Source organism: Rhipicephalus microplus, unplaced genomic scaffold (assembly GCF_043290135.1).
Source record: "Rhipicephalus microplus isolate Deutch F79 unplaced genomic scaffold, USDA_Rmic scaffold_12, whole genome shotgun sequence".
NCBI classification, from domain to species: Eukaryota; Metazoa; Arthropoda; class Arachnida; order Ixodida; family Ixodidae; genus Rhipicephalus; species Rhipicephalus microplus.
Window position 1 is genome coordinate 44,845,816 of NW_027464585.1, and position 17,806 is coordinate 44,863,621.

The window sequence follows — 17,806 nt, forward strand, 5'->3', positions numbered from 1 at the left end:
TTCCAGAAAACGTATGACCGCATAAGATGTCACTACTACTGGCCGGGCTTGTCCACCTGTGTCGCGAAGTACGTTGCCTCATGCGCCCTTTGTCAGCGTCGCAAGCTACCTACATCAACTCGAAGTGGACAATTACAACCGCTCCCGTGTCCCCTGCAACCATTCGAGGTAGTTGGCATTGACCTGTATGGTCCGCTTCCTATGACTGTCACGGGCAATCGTTGGATAGTTACAGCTGTCGACCACCTGACCCGCTATGCCGAAACAGCTCCCGTGCCTTCTGCATCAGCTTAGGAAGTGGCCGACTTCATCCTTCGAGCAATAATCCTTCGACACGGAGCTCCTCGTGTAATCTTGAGCGACCGTGGAAGAGTATTTCTTTCAGCACTCGTCGAAGAAGTGCTCAAGGCAGCCGGCACTACACACAAAACAAGCTCCAGTTACCATCCTCAGACGAACGGCCTGACTGAGCGCTTCCATCGTACACTGTCAGACATGATTGCGATGTATATCGAACCCGACCACAGAAACTGGGACAACATTTTGCCATTTGTCACTTTTGCGTATAATACCTCTGTACAGCGCACAACCGGTTACTCGCCGTTCTACCTCGTCCACGGTCGCTTCCCCTCTTCTTTCCTCAATGTTTCGTTCTTCTCTGCGCCTGTCAAACCATGTTCATCTTCAAGTGAAGAATACGTGTCTCGTCTACTTCATTGCCGCCAGCTGGCTCGCGTCAACACTGAAGCCAAGCAACAGGATCGCAAGCTTGAATATAATGCCTCCCATCGTGCCGTGTCTTTCAGCCCTGGCGACGAAGTCCTCCTTCTTACACCCATTCGCACTCCCGGACTGTGCGAGAAGTTTCAATTACGCTTTATTGGCCCCTACAATGTCTTGGAGCAAACGTCTCCTGTGAATTATCGCGTGGCACCCGTTCTTCTTCCGACGGACCGCCGCTACAGGGCAGCAGAAATAGTCCACGTATCCCGCATGAAGCCTTTCATACGGCGTTCATCTTCGCTTTAAAATGCGGCCAAGAACTGCGGTCAGGATGACCGCTTTCACGTGGGTGGGGGAGTTAGTGTAGGCATTCATTAAGCATATCATCTATCTTTACACATATTCATCATCATGAGTGGTCGTCATCTTCTTCTGCTTTGGGGACTTGGCTTGTCTGAGTTGTGTGCCTTGGGCGTGGTCGCTTCATCGTGTCTTCCGGGCCTAATAAAGGTTGCCTTTACTGTTACATCACAATATATATATTGCAACGAGCGAAGTTACGTAAAACACAGATTATTATTCGAGAAGCGTTAGCCGCAACAAGCTGGTACAGGCAGGAACCCGGCAAGTACGAGCCACAAACAAACGTCAACGTCTTCTTTCACGCTGGCAGAGAGCTGGCGCCACTATGCTCAGGTACAATTACTGACCGCGCAGAAAAGAGCCAACCTCACGACCTAGGGAAATGACACGACAAGAGGGTCATAGCACGGTTTGAGGCTTGATACGTGTACTGTTTCACGCCCACGGCGCCGTTGGTCCGAAGGTGGATCAATGGGCTCAACTTCATAGTTGACAGGAGATGTTTGTCGCACCACACGGTTGGGGCCATGGTATTTCTACGAAAGCTTCTGGGAAAGACCGGGACGGGTAGACGGGGCCCAGAGCCAAACCAGCATTCCTGGGTTATAGTGGACACTAGACGCTGAGGCATCATGGTCAGTTTTCTGGCGCCATTGGTCTTGTGTGGTAAATGAGCGAGCGAGTTGCCGGCACTGTTCGGCATAAGCAGCTGCTTCGGAAACAGGCGTCGCTTCGGAAACATCAGACCTGTAAGGGAGAATGGTGTCCATGGAGCATGATGGCTCACGTCCATACAGAAAGAAGAAAGGAGAAAAGCCAGTAGTTTTTTGTGGCGCAGAGTTGTACGCATACGTAATAAAAGGGAGCACTTGGTCCCAATTAGTGTGGTCGTCAGAGGCGTACATGGTAAGCATATCTCCAAAGGTACGATTAAAGTGTTCAGTCATGCCATTGGTTTAAAGATGGTATAATGGCATATTCTTTCATTGTGTACAGCTCTAACAACTTCTGAAAACTCTTGAACTCTAAGAACATACCGAAGATTAGTACCACTGTAGTTGAAACGCCTGCGATTTCTGTGGGTTCTAGGTCACTGCGGCTTAAAGTGACCCTGAAAAGGTTTTGAATTCAGGAATTTATTGCGAATTTGGTATCTGCGACCTCCTAAAACATATCTACATAGGTTTTTTTGCGAGATTCGATTAAACTATGGCGCTAGAGGCTAGCAAATATTGACCGAAAAAATACCCTCCCAGCACGCGCGCGTGCAGGGGTGGAGCACGGAAGAGATAGACACTTGGGCAGGTGATGTCACCGTCAGGGTCGAGCCACCACCTGGCGGGCAATAGACGTCAACCGGGATACGTCCCAGCGTGACGTCACCGGTGCACGTGCAAAGAGCTGGTTGGCAAAACACTCCCGCTGGTGGCTGAGTGGAGTGCAGTCGCTTGGTGCTTGCAGCGAGTTTTGAAGAGGGTAGTCCTTCTTGGGGACTTTCCGCGCCGCGCAAGAACTTTGGTCTGTCTGTCTGTACATTTGTCTGTTTGTTCACCGTTACCGCGAACCGGGTACTCTAAGCAGCATCAGCCGATACCCCGAACGGCCTACTCCATCCGCAGCGCCCACCAATGTTGCTTAAGGATCAGCGTTCATAGGTGTGTGATTGTCAATTAAAAAGAAATTATTGCGCATATCTGAGGCATCATGACAACACAGATATATTCTGCATGTTCGTGTTTTACTAGAAAAGGCATACATAAGTAATTTTAAGGACCGTAGTGCTTATCACGCTGCACTAACCGTGCAACGTTTGGTTGCACCCTTGCACGGGACGAAGAGTGTTTCCAACGCTTTTCTAAGAAGATACGGTGGTGGCACGTACCCGTCGCCCTGCGTTATACACCTTATCACCTCTGAGACGGGTGCGCACACCCGTATCTGGGCCACCTGCTTCATTTTACAAGAAAAACTGCCAGATGATGCTCATGTCTCACATGTGTCGTGACTTGATGCGCTCATTTGCGTCCGCTGCACGCTCGAGGCACTTTAACGCAGCGTTTCTAGAATACCAATCACCAATTTTCTTGCGCAGAACATCAAATAAATGTTTTGTTCAGTCTCTCCACACGCAAGACTATCGTCTTTCGACGACATTTCCACATTACAAGCAGATATGGGACCAATTTTTTATTTTCTTTATGAAAGACTAACATTCATCTCACAGTGGCAACATTATCTGTGGTATGTGTCAGAGAACATCTAGGTGTGTGGTAAAGTGCATGATGAAATGTTTGCCACGCTCGCTCGCTCCTGATCTCCGAGAAGTGAACACACGTGGCGGCCTGTGCGAGGAACAGTGGTATCGTCTTCGAAAATGTGCAATGTTGACTGTGGCGTGTAGTGTGTGTTGAAAGACATCGACATATTGGTTCACCTTTACGGGCGGTGAAACTGAGAATATTGTGCTTGGTGTGTGCAGTGTGAATAAAGCGATGCGCCCTGTTTGCGAAAACACTGGTAGTCGTTGTGGGCCGGTTGCAGTAACCGGTTGTCGATGAAACTTCACGATCTGACATATTTTAGTCAAGGTAAAAATGCATTTGACGCGATCATCTGCGAGTGGGTACATCTCAGCGTATGCGTGGCATGCAGAAAAGTAAAAGTGCATGATCGCCGGGCGATATATACGTGCAAGAGCTATAAACACGTTGTAGTGTTACCGAATTTGGATATACGCTTTACCACTGCTATAACTCCTATTATCGGATACCTGACACGTGTTAATGCTAACAGCGTAGATTTTTGTTTCTTATCTACTTTGCACTTTTACGTCTTGATCCTCATGAAGTGGCAATGCGCATTGCAAGTTTCAGTATCAAGCATAAAGGTACGAAAACACGTTATAGGTGTCAAATGCAGCAAGATAACTGTTCCAGATAATATATTGCCACCTGGTGTTCTGTGCCAGTGAACAGTGCGTCAGTTCTGTGCCGGTAAACGAGGAAGATGAAGACGAGCATCCCGTGCCAGCGGAGACGTCCTTCTTTGTCTCTGAGATTTTTGACAGTCGCGTCCCTTTATACGTTCCTTCGAGCTCTTAGCGCGTGACAACTGGTGGAGGAGCTGGGTACTCTATGCACCGAACCCCTCATAGTACAAGAAGCTCCAGCCCCATACCGGTGGTCACGCCTGCTCACCGTGCTAGCCGCAGGATCCGTTGACTGGACCCTGAGTTCGGACTTCTCTCAGAGGAGATGACGGCCCCAACTATTCCAGGCAGCGCCGCCCAAGCGGCTCCAACCCAGCCGGTATGGAAGGCGCAACGCCATTGCAATATAAAATTTTCAAATCAAAAACGCCGAATCCCTTTCATGGTGCTGTTCATGAAGATGTTGAAGATTGGCTAGTCCACTATGACTTCGTTGCCGCTCATAACATGTGGGATGACACAGACAAGCTCCGACATGTCTACTTCAGTTTGAATGACGGGGCACGTATTTGGTACGAAAACCGGGCAGGTGTGTTCACGTCACGGGTGGACTTCAAACGCCGGCTTCTTGAAACGTATGCAAGTCCCGATCGCCGAAAGCGAGCTGAACGTGAACTCCAGCGCCGTATGCAAATGCCAAATGAAGGCGTAGCAATGTATGTTGAGGACATGACGCGCCTTTTTCGACGAGCCAACCCTCACATGCCGGAAGAGAAGGTGCGGTACCTGATGCGTGGAGTGAAAGAGCAGTTGTTCCGTGGTCTTGTACGCAGCCCCCCGCCCCCCAAGACTACGTCAGAGTTTCTTGCTGAAGCCGTCCTGATTGAAAGCACGCTTCGGCAACGGACCCAGACGTACGAGCGACAAGTGAAGCTTGCTTCTGCTACGGACTACACGGGTGGTCTTAGGGCCCACGTCGACTTCTTCCGAGAGCTCATACGTTCTGTAATTCGCGAAGAACTGCAGAAGTTATCAGTACCCTCAGCACCCACTGTCAGTTCTTTGTCCGGCATCGTCCGAGATGAAGTTCAGCAGGCACTACGAGAACCGTCCTGTCAGACAGAGCCGCGGCCCCTAAATGACTTCCCTCGCATGTCGTATGCGCAAACTCTGCTCCAGCCAGCACCACCTTTGGCTCCGCTTCGCACCGCGGCCCCTGCCATGCTTCCGGCACAACAAACTCTGCGGCAACCTGCACCACATTTCACTCCGCCCTATACCACAGCCCCAGCCATGCTTAAGCAGTCCAAGCGGGCCCGTACCTCAGTGACCGCCGACCGATTCCGCGAAAATCAGACGTGTGGCGGGCCCCCGATCGACGTCCCCTTTGCTATCACTGTGGTGAACCTGGGCACATCTACCGACAGTGCACTTATCGACAGCTGGGACTTCGTGGTTTTTCGGCCAACTCCTCACCTCCTAGGTTCGGCCAGCGGCCTCCGGAAATCACTGACTACGTTGCTCAGCAGCGCGGATCGACATCTCGGCACCACTCACGCTCTCCGTCACCGCGGCGCTTTTCGCCGAATCATCGCACTTATGCAGGCGTGGCGCAGGGCCGGTCACCTAGCCCGCGTCGGGAAAACTAGCCTCAGCGACCTTCAGGGGCAAGGCCGCTCAGACTGGTCATGCTCAAGGCCCCCTATCGACGTGGACTGAAGATACCGACGATACATCGACAACGACACCACCGGCTGATTGCGGAAGAGTTTCTTTAGATATTCCTGTTCTGCTAGATGGTCGCGAAGTCAGCGCTTTAGTGGACACTGGTGTGGACTATTCCATAATTAGCGAAAAGCTGGCCGCTCTTTTCAAGAAAGTAACGACGCCTTGGAACCGAACGCCAATTCGTACAGCTGGCGGGCATATCGTCACGCCACTCGGTATGTGCACGGCAAGACTGCAAGTCCGCGGTTGTACATTTGTTGCTAGTTTGAGCGTTCTCCGGCAGTGTTCTCGAGACCTGATCATTGGCATGGATGTTCTCGGGGAGCATGGTGCTATAATTGACATTCGACGACGTCTAGTCACTTTGGCGGCCACAAACGCCACAACAGCTTACGCCGACCCCAGCTACTCCCGAGTGTCTCTTCGCGTCGTCGACGACGCTGTCACGTTACCACCCCGTGCAACTATTGTGGTTCAGGTGGCGTGGGGCAGAGTGATGCACGGTGAAGCAGTCGTAGAAAGCAATCACTTGCTTTTGCTATCTCAGAGTGACTGCGTAGCGAGACGCCTTGTTGACCTTCGTGATGATCACTGCAGCGTTTTTGTCACAAACGTCAGCTACGAGCACCTGCACTTTTTTCCTGGAACTGTCATCGCCTACGCCGACCCAGTCGCCAATGCCACCGAGTGTTTTGCTTCCGAGGCCTTCGGTACCGCTGAAACGCCTTTCCGCAGCGTCGACATCAATCCAGCGCTTTCTGAAGCGAACAAGCAGCGTTCGAGCGAGATGTTGCTGGAGTTCTTCACATGCTTTGCACGTTCTTCGAAGATACGTCAAACACCGATAACGAAACACCTACGACGACGCGCATCCCATACGGCAGCAGCCTTATCGTGTTTCGCCGACCGAACGGCACGCGATTCAAACGCAGGTCAAGTAAATGCTTCAGAATGTCGTGATACAGCCTTCAAGCAGCCCTTGGTCATCACCAGTCGTTCTTGTGAAAAATAAAGGTGGCACGCTTCGCTTTTGTGTCGACTACAAAAAGTTGAACAATGTCACAAAGAAAGACGTGTACTCGTTGCCCAGAGTCGATGATTCTCTGGACAAGCTGCGACGGGCGAAGTATTTTTCGTCCGTCGACTTGAAGAGCGGTTATTGGCAAATAGAGGTCGATGAACGTGGCCGGGAAAAGACCGCTTTTGTAACGCCGGATGTACTTTATGAATTCAAAGTGCTCCCTTTCGGCCTCTGTTCCACTCGAGCCACATTCCAGCGAATGATGGACACCGTCCTGGCAGACCTCAAGTGGAAAAGCTGTCTCGTCTACCTCATGATGTCGTTGTGTTTTCAGAAACGTTTGACGAACATCTTCGTCGCCTTCGGAATGTGCTCGAAGCCATTAGATCGGCCGATCTCACTCTCAAGCCTGAGAACTGTCATTTCGGCTACGAAGAATTAAAGTTTTTTGGTCACGTCGTGAGCGCCGTTGGTGTTAGGCCTGATCTTGACAAAACTGCTGCCGTCACCACTTTTCCACCTGCAACTGACAAGAAAAGTCTTCGATGGTTTGTGGCTCCGTGCGCGTATTACCGGCGCTTTAATGAAAATTTCTCTAACATTGCGGTGACACTATTACGCCTCACGCGTGATGACACACCATTTGTCTGGGCTGACGACCAGCAGACTGCCTTTGCGGAACTACAGCACCGGCTCTCTTCCCCTCCCGTGCTCGGCCCCTTCAGTGAAGATGCTGACACTGAAGTACGCACTGATGCCAGCAATATTGGTCTTGGAGCTATTTTGGTACAAAGACAAGATGGCATTGAACGGGTAATAGCCTACGCAAGTCGCACACTGTCTCGCGCGGAATCTAACTATTCAACATCAGAAAAAGAATGTCTCGCGGTCATTTGGGCAATTACAAAGTTTAGGCCATATCTCTATGGAAGACCATTTAAAGTGGTGACTGACCATCATGCTTTGTGCTGGTTGACCAATCTACGAGACCCTTCAGGATGATTAGCACGATGGAGTCTGCGCCTACAGGAATTTGATGTCACCATCGTGTATAAGTCAGGCAAAAAGCACGAAGACGCTGACACGCTATCACGAGCCTCTTCAATCCGCCAGTACTAGCGCAGAATAGGACGGCGCCTTCGTGGCAACTATCAGCGGACCGGATCTGATGTCTCATCAACGAAATGACGCCGATCTAAGAATGATTATAGATCATTTAAAAGGTGGCACCGTGCCCATTCCTCGTCCAATGTCGCGAACGTTGCCATCATTTTGCCTACGGAATGGCGTCTTATACAAAAGGAACGCCAGTGCTGGTGACAGATCTTATCTTCTCGTCGTGCCTAAAGCCCTCCGCGATGACGTCTTATTAGCTTGCCACGACGAGCCCTCATCTGGCCATCTGGGCTACTCGAGAACTATGGATCGGGTGCGACAACTCTACTACTGGCCTAAAATGTCTGCCTGTGTCAAACGCTACGTGAAGGAATGCCGTCAATTCCAGCGTCGCAAGACACCACATTTAAAGCCTGCAGGTCATCTACAACCGATCAATTCACCACGTACACCGTTTGAACAAGTGGGGGATGGACCTCCTAGGCCCGTTTTCTTTGTCTTCTTCTGGAAACAAATGTATTATTGTCGCAACCGATTATTTGACGCGTTACGCTGAGACGAAGGCGTTGCCACGAGGGATCGCATCTGAAGTTGCCAGTTTTTTTATGCATCAAATTGTGCTACGGCATGGCGCCCCGTCATATGTCATCACTGATCGAGGGACATCATTCACAGCGAAACTCTTGGATGATATCTTCAGGTTGAGTTACACAACCCATCGAAAGACCACTGCGTATCACCCTCAGAGTAATGGTTTAACAGAAAGGCTAAACAAAACGCTAGCCGGCATGCTCTCTATGTGCGTGGATGTGCAGCACAAAACGTGGGACGACATCCTGCCGTACGTAACATTTGCGTATAACACTGCAACGCAGGAAACTACACGCTTCACGCCATTCCGACTCGTTTATGGTCGAGATGTTAGAACTATGCTGGACGCCATGATTCCATATGAGGACATCGACAAGCTCGACCAATTAGCCCCCGACATCAATGAGTGCATTCAGCGTGCTGAGGAAGCACGTCAACTGGCCCGTGTGCACATCCGAACTCAACAGTGCGCAGATGCACGGTGGTACAACATCCGCCATCGAGAAGTTAATTATGAACCTGGTGACCAAGTTTGGGTTTGGACACCCATTAGGCGGCGAGGTCTCAGTGAGAAACTCTTGAGGAAGTACTCTGGACCTTACAAAGTACTCAGACGTGTGAGTGACGTGAACTACGAAGTGGTTCCAGACGGAGGCTCACCATCATCCCAGCGCAGGTTACCACGCCCAGAGACTGTACACGTAGTCCGCCTAAAACCATACTTTACGCGGTGATGCGAATTTTCTTCTTGTGCCAGTGAACTCTTCATGTGAACAGTGAATGCTGCTTATTTCCAATTACCAGGCCCAGGACGCATTTTGTATCGTGCACTAATTTGTTTAATATTTTTTTATGTTACCTACTTCGACCCACTGCTGTGCACACTTTTGTTTGAGCATTGGGTCGATGCTCTCTCTCTTGGGAGGAGGAGTAATGCCACCTGGTGTTCTGTGCCAGTGAACAGTGGGTCAGTTCTGTGCCGGTGAACGAGGAAGACGAAGACGAGCAACCCGTGCCAGCGGAGACGTCCTTCTTTGTCTTTGAGATTTTTGACAGTCACGTCCCTTTATACGTTCCTTCGAGCTCTTAGCGCATGACAATATTATTAGGTTGTCGGGTTTTACATCATATATATTTTTACTAGGTTATTAGAGAGTTTTCAAATAGGGTCCCCAAAAGTTTGGGGCCCCAAAGTCTTTTGTGTATGAACGCTTTGGGTCAAGCAGGAGCGATGAGATTTCGAATAGTGTCTGCCGCTCTTTGGAAAATCCCCCTATTCTTAGTCACTCTAATCTTGGCCGAGAACCGTCACTTCAGTGGGTGCCGTCACGTTTGCCTCACCCAAAACATTTGGGCAGGCTTCGCGCGGTTTGGGTTTTGCGCATGCGCAGTGGCTTTGACGCTATTTCTTTGGGGCCCGTATTCGAAAACTCCCTACGGAAAAACGCAGCGGCAGAATTCACTTTCATTTTTACGAGGATATGTTAACCTCAGTCTAACGTACGGCAAGAAGCCTTTTTTTTTATTCATCTCCGATCACACTTTTGCGCAATGAGTGAGGATCTTATTCATGACATCGCGCACAGCAGCTCAAAACCATGGTGCTGCCAATGGTGTACCTCGTTTAAAACTGCAGTGCACATGCCACAATGGAAATTGAATCAGTTCACATCCATGCCATGCAAATATTTCTGAAAGTGCCAGTCATCGTGTACATTTGAAACGTTCGATTTCGGAAAAGATAAGATTTTTTTATGGCTGTCATCTACGTGGGCGACGCCCGATGCGTGCTAGTCGCGTCTCTCAGTACTTTAAATAAACTTTCTCCACCCACCCATCTATGACGAGCTAACGTCCACACTCTTGAGAAGTGACCCTTCCGCGACCTCCTTCTTTCAAAATCCGTGAATTCAGAACATAGCAATGTCAAAATTCCTGTGAAAAGAATGCAGATACGCAGCTCTGCTATGCAGAAAGATGCCGCCGGCGGAACTTTCTCGCCAACAAGCCCCTGCTCCGAAAGAGGGAAAGGTGGGTGGGGTGCCCGCAGTAACGTCACGCTGTTCACAAACAAGGAGAGGTCTATTGGTGCTGGGCCGCCTGCGTCGCTCAGTCAGCTCAGCTTGTTTACTTCGTGGTTGTGCTTTGTTTTTTCTGCGATCTACTGCCTGGCGAAGCATCAGCTCTGCAAGTTCGCAGGGCTTTCTTGCAATTGTACCGTTCTCTTCTTCTGATTAGACATTTTCTCCATCCGACCTTCACTAGTTGTGTTTGTGCGAGGTTGCAATGGATTGGCGATAAAAAGTTACTGCGCGACCTATGGCTTCCACAGCACTTACGGTCGCGATGAGGTCGCTTTTCACAAGTTTTCCCGGGATCAGAAGATGGCTGCAAAATGAGCCGCTGCAGTTTAAAGAAAATAGTTCAAACCTACGAGAGGAAGCGCGCTGTGGCAGTCACGAATCTGGCAAATTTCGAGGCAGCAGCAGCACTCCTCCTCTTTCCCCATTTGCACGCAGTGCGTGCATGAGCACTGTGGGGGTGCTGACACCCCTTGTAAAGTTGTTTGCGCTGCGTGGCGCACGTTTCTCGCCCCAAAGCCGTATTTAGGGGTTACAACTGCTGTATTGGTTTGGTGATCGGGCAACGCATGACACAGGAGTATGATGCGAGCAGAGACATATCTTTATTGGGCGGCCTTTATATGCCGAGCCGAACGAGAAAGCCTGCGAACCTTTGCCGCACAACCATATCTTGAGGGGGTGGGTTTGACACGAGGCGCACGCTGCGCAAGACACGATACATCCTCCATGCTGCATAGAACAATGGAAATCCAAGAGCATACATTTAAAATGTGTAAAGTTTCATGCACGGCACTTGAACAAAGTGTTTGTTATAAGCTAAGCGTTTAGGCGCCTTGCGCTGTCGCTGTAATCTCCGTAGAATTGGCGATGCGTCTACGCCCGTGCTCGGTGCCGGATCACTGGACCCCGGCAAGGGCAAGGTCATTGGCCCCGCCTGCGCCGTTGTAGGCTGTGATTCATCCTCGCTGACTTCAGGAAGGTCCGGGCAGAAGGTCTCGCTGGGTAGCAGCAAGTGTCTACGACTTCATCGTAGTTGCCACCCCTGCTCTGCTATGACGTCATATGACCTGGAGTGTCTGGACGGTCTGATAACTTTAGCTTTGGTTGTTCAGGCTCCCTTAGAACGTATGCGAACCGTGGCCCTTGTTTCCAGCGGTGGTAGCAGTCCTCCCGGACGGTCGGTCTAGGAGCGCTTCATGACGGCGTGGTCCGGTCCAGTCCCCACATCCGGCTAGGTGTTGCGAAATTTTCTGCCTTGTAATATCTCCACTGGGGCCCGTCCGCACTCTAGTGGAGTTGTCCTGTAAGAAAAGAGACGAAGCCAGAAATCTTGCTTTGCTTCATGCACTTTACCGTGATGGCGGCTGCGGCACCTGTTGCTTGTTTTCGGTAAAATAAAGTTAATTACGTTGGTTTATGCAAGTTTTCAACTTGATTTTTGATTTTTCCGCACGGAACCACGTATCGTGACACCATAATCTCGTTTTTTTTTTAATTTGCCGATTATTCAGCACGAGCAGCGCTTGACGGCCCACTAATATTCGTACTGCTAGAAGTAGAATATATAACCGCGATGAGATATAGATGAAATCAAAGAGAATCGGCGGGCTTCAAGCAGCCAAAATCCGCGCAAGCGTGAGTTCGAGTCTGGTGCTGCTATTGACGCTGGTGCTTGCTTGATTTCACGGGTCTTTCGTCGTCGTCTTTCCTTAACAACATTAGTCCCGGGGGAATAGAGGAGCCATCCTGGCGACTTAAGGTGTTGGTAGTATAGCCGGGTCCTAATAGGGCTTGATGCGAGCAACGTGGACGATTTTTCGGCCATGACGACGCAAGGTGCCTGATGGTGTGAAGGGCTCGACCTCGTAATTGACGGGATAAGTCCGAGCAAGAATGTGGTAGGGGCTGTGATTGCGGGCCAATAACTTGGAGGACAGGCAAGGAGTATCCGGTGGGACCCGGAGCCAAACTAGGGCTGCGGTTTAGAAATCAGTATGAGGTCAGTCGTCGTCACGTTTAAGTTCCTACTGAACGCCAAGTCTATGATGCCACCGTTGATCGTGGTTGGAAAATCGAGATACAGACTTGTCATCGAGTAATTGTTCAGAATGTGGCCAACCAACCAGCCACGTTAAGGTCACCCACCACCACAACCGGAAACGAGGGACGCGCGCGTACAGACACACTCTCCATCGCCGCAACCATCTGCTCTAAGACGGCATCTCGCGAGAGGCTCGGGGCCAGGTAGACGATCACAACCAGGACGGCATCGCCAGAGTAGGCACTTGTGTAGACGGAGGCCTACGGCGAGTCGTATCTGAGCGGCGAAGTACACATTGCATGCGAGAGGATGTTGGCGTAGACGTGTCCAACCAAGCACACGCCGCAGTACTCGCCCCGGCTTCCACTCCGGGTGAAGGAGACGGGTCGTCAGTGGGACACGTTCGAGGTGATGCATCTGGAGCGAGGTCGGCGCACTGTGAGACCAGGAGTTGGGTCCAGTCCTGCTGTCGCCTGAGGGGCGGTAGCGCTTTAGGAAGACGTCCACTCCACCAGCCCTTCTCTCAGCCAGGTCCCGGATCACGCGATTGTAGCCACTCAGGGAGACATCGGAAGCGCAGTCACCGGAGGAGCGGTTCCAGGTCGCCGTGAGGCAGAGGAGATCAACTCTGGAGAAAACGCGGTCTCTGGCAACGTCCAGTGCATGCGCCGAGAGAGAGCGGACGTTTAGGAGTGCGAGCGTGAACTCACTACAGCCACCCTCGCACACCCCTGCGGAGCTGCTGGTCCCTTAGAGCGGAGAGGTAGCGCTGAGTGAAGGTGACGAGACGGTGATTCTAGAGCCTCTGAAACTCATCGAGCATGGGTTTGTCGGGGTTGCCTTGCTTGTGGTAGAAGGTGTGATCTCCCTCGGCGTTGATGAGGTAGAGTCCGTTGAGGTTGGTACAGTGAGAGAGCGCAACGTAGACGAGCTTCTGCGGGTGCGCCTTGGAGTAGTCATACACGACCGAGGCGCAGGTTCCCCCCTGACACTTGTGCACGGTGATGGCGCTGGCCTGGACGAGGGGAAACTGCGTCCGTTTACAAGCTATGCCGGCGTTTCGATCTACCGTGACGGTGGCTGACTGCATCTCGATGGGTATCCAGTTCTCCCTGGTTACGTCGTAGCCGTTGGAATGGGCCTCGTGAATGGCCCGAGCGGCTCGCGCACGCGTGAGCTTTCCGGTACCGGGCACATCGAACTCGAGCCACAGTCGCTTCACGCACGTCTCTTTACCCTCGTCTCCTTCTCATTCTTCATCCACTCCATCTCTATCATCGGGCAGTAGGCCGGCGAGCTCACACAGGTGCAAGACTGGAACCGCACCATTGACCAGACCATCCACGAGATCGATCTTGTGAGTAATCATGTAGGGCTTGCCAACCACGGCCATGACTTCCCCGGGCAGATTTGCAAACTCGCTGGGAACCATGCGGGCAACCCTGCGCTTGGCATTCTCGAGCAGATGTGGCATTATAGAGCCGAGGTACCGATCACGCGTGCGAGGCACCATGAAGTCATCCTGCGAATGGGCCATGGTCTCGTTGAAATTCGTGACATGGGCGTTCGAGTCGAAAATGCGCACGGCCGAGGGCGCGCGCTCGGCGGCTTCCTCGGCCGTGACGAACCTGAGAAGCTTTACTTCTTCAGGCTCGAGCACGCGGCCATCCCCGATCTTGGTGAGGACCGCGGAGAAGGTGACGTCGGACTGGCGCATGACTCTCGCGAGCGGGAAGTATTCGAGATGATGCCAGGTGGCAGTGCTTAATCCAAGGAGACCATCGCCCCTGCGGGGCCGCTTGGAGATCTCGCGGGCTCGCACGGGCGGCAACTGCCGCAGGTCCCTGCCGAGGATGACGTCCAGTCTACTGAAGGGTTCGGTGAGTCGCTGCGTGATCTGGCGCAGACGGCAATCAACCAGTTTGAGTTGGTCGGCGGACATCATACTGACCTCGTTTATGATGACGCACTTGACTCTGCGGAAGGCACACCGGAAGGTGTTCAGGTCACTAGGTCAGAGTCCACCATCCCTCATGACTCCGAGGCGGGCGTCCTGCCGGTTTGCACGGGCAGCCCGCACGAGTTTGAAAGCACTGTGGATGGTGGTTCTACCCAAAGCAACGGAGGCCTTTCACGTACTGGCGCAGATAACGTACGAGTTGTAGACGGAAGGGACGGAGGAGGAACCGTATTTCCAGCCAACGGCACCGCAGCAGTCCGCACAGCGGTTATACACGTCTATGGCGAGCTTGAGCACGAAGGTCTTACCACAACCCGTGGGTCCCGTAAAGGAGACCTGCAGCGGAGGCCACCCCGGCGTGGTCTGACGGTGCAGAATCTCGCGCAGCAGCTCGTACTGCTCGGGGTTGGTGCTACACATCATCGAGACGTACTCTTCTCGTTCCATGATTCCGCGCTGTTTGTGTACCGCAGCACACGGCGTACTGACCTCCTTGAGCAGTAGGAGCAGGCGCTTGTTAGGCAGCACGTCCGCACTAGCATCCGCATCTCGTCGTTCGGGGATTTGTACCCGCGCACATCCTTCATATGATGATGATGATGATGATGATGATGATGATGAATCCACAGACATGGCTCGTACCCACTCAGGGGGATCGGCCAAGAATCGATGACTTAATTAAGTAAGTTTTTTTTCTTTTTTTTAAATATCGAAACAACCCACCAGAAAAAAAGAATGAAAAAAGTAAAGACACCCTAGTCAGAATGAATGGAGTGCAATAGTTGCTTGTCACTCGTGCAGATAAGACAACTATTCATTACCTTGAATAAGAATCAGGATAGTTAAACAATGCTCTCGTGTTCGTTGGAATTATTTTTTTTCATGATTAATAATCACGCAATTAAAAGCTTAATTCTTTTAATTTCATTCAGGTGCTTGCAAACTGCGTAGAAAACGTTCTCGTGGCTGAAGCCCAGATCGTAAGCACCGAAGGAAAGTATGTTTTCTATAGTGAAATTCAACCCCAGGCTAGCAAATGGGAGGGCTAAGAATGTTTTCCTAAGCAATTTGTATCGGCGACATGATAAAAAATAGTGCTCTATTGTTTCCAATTCTGAACAAAAGTTGCATAGTGGTGATATCGCCAGACCAGCCCTATGTGAATAGAAATTTAACGGGGGGACACGACATCGAAATCTGGTTATTATGGTTTCCAACTGTTTTGTAGGACACCAATGACTTTTCCATGGAAATCTTAAGTGAGTAAATTCTGGTGTTGACAATATTGCTTCCATAGCGTCTGCACTGAGCGCGAGCTTTCTGTATCTTGTCGCCGTTATAGTGGCCACTTCGGGAAGGACTGATAGTACTGGCCCTTCCAATGCTGTTCGTGCTAGAGAGTCGGCGATTTCATTTACTTCTAAGCCGCAATGACCGGGTACCCATACTAATTTCAGTAGCTGCAGCTGAGGAGGAACTAGCATAAGGAACGTCTTTAAGGCCATCGATTTTGTTGACGCCGTAATCGACGTACATACTGACAGGGAATCCGTTATTATGATCGCATTAGCGGCATTCAAAGGTAGCTTTCGCAGCGCTAGAACTATTGCCAACAGCTCAGCTTCAAAAACTGGGGTGAAATCCGGTAATCTTAATGAAAAAGACCAGTCAAGCGAATGTGAGTATATACCTACACCTGTCTTTTCATTCAATACTGAAGCATCTGTGACTATAATGTTATTCGTTTCCGCATGTGCAAGATAATCCTGTAGTCGGCTATTTAAGACCCTATAGGATTGTAATTTGGCCTTAGAGGGAAAAATGTCATCAAATTCAATCTTAAGAATTTGATTTGTATCCTGCGCAGCAATCACATCTCGAATTTTTACATTTAACCAATCTAGTTGTTTCTGGACAAAAGCAATTTGAGGTGTTCGAAAGCGTGGCCAATGGGCAAGAAAAAAGCTGTCTGGGTCATTTATAAAATCATACTCAGATCGTCTTGGCGCATAGCTATAAAATTTCAGAAACGTCTGAACCGTTAGGATACGAAAACGGCAAGGCAATGTAGGTAATCGTGCTTCCTGATACAAAACATTGTTTCTTGCAAACCTCGGAAGTCCTAGACACAATCTCAAGGCTTCTCGTTCCAGCATAACTAGAGGCTTTATTTTATAGGAAGGGCCACCTGAGAACAATACGCACCCGAATTCTAGGATTGGTCGCATATACATTTTATAGATCATCACCATTGTGCTTCTGCGTAGACCATATCGGCGGCTGCTCAGTCTACGAAGAATTCCAAAGGCGCGTTGTGCTTTAGATGCCATACTTTCTATGTGAGGAGTCCAGTTTAGGTTGGCATTATAAGTAACTCCCAAATATTTAAGAGATTCTACCTGTGGAATGGGCTCTTGTTTATAACATATTGAAACTGAGATGGGATCGGATAACGGGAATATCAATACTGCACTCTTATTTACATTTAAGGTCATGCAGACTGCATCTAGCCATCTCTCCAGCATATTGACATATCTCTGTAGCGTTTGATATAAAGAATATATGTCACTATGTGCCGTGAAAAATGCAATATCGTCAGCATATACAAACACCTTCACGTCCTGGCAATGCGGTATAGTGCTCATTAAGATGTTAAATAGAACTGGCGATAATACAGCGCCTTGGGGGACACCACGTGTTTGTTTGCACTTTGACGATGCGCAACCATCCTTAAAGCAATAGAACTCCCTTCCTCTCAAAAATTCCCTCACCCACGCCAATATATATTTTGGGAGATTGTGGCTCTCTAATATGTCTAATAATACTGAATGTTCTACACTATCGTATGCCTTAGCAATATCCAATGTCACTAGTGCCGCATGTTGTCTTTTTTTGCGAGCAAGCTGAATGCGGCTTTCTAAATCTGCGTGTGCACACCAGATTGAACAATCTGTTCTGAAGCCAATTTGATTTGGATTTAATATCGAATTTTCCTCCATCCATATTATAACTCTTTTATTGAGCACTCTTTCGATGAGCTTCACCATATTAGATGTAAGAGAAATGGGTCGAATGTTTTCTATGACATATCCGAATCCTTGTCTTTTTTGTATCGGCACTATTTTAGCTAATTTCCACTCATACGGAATCCAGGCATATTTTAACGAATAATTTACAGTGTTTAGTAGGTCACATGGTGATAATTTGAATAATATTCTTATCATATCAGTTGTGATTCCGTCCGGACCAG

At 50.0% G+C, this 17,806-nt stretch overlaps 1 protein-coding gene across 1 annotated transcript; it reads right to left on the reverse strand.

Moving 5' to 3' along the window:
- Positions 1-13,845: 13,845 nt before the first annotated feature.
- Positions 13,846-15,003, reverse strand: LOC119168187 (uncharacterized). The gene is made up of 2 exons (XM_037419590.2): positions 14,753-15,003; positions 13,846-14,572 (listed from the first exon to the last, which is right to left on the reverse strand). The coding sequence occupies exons 1-2, from the start codon at positions 15,001-15,003 to the stop codon at positions 13,846-13,848; spliced, it is 978 nt and encodes a 325-aa protein (XP_037275487.2).
- Between the last annotated feature and the right edge of the window lie 2,803 nt (positions 15,004-17,806).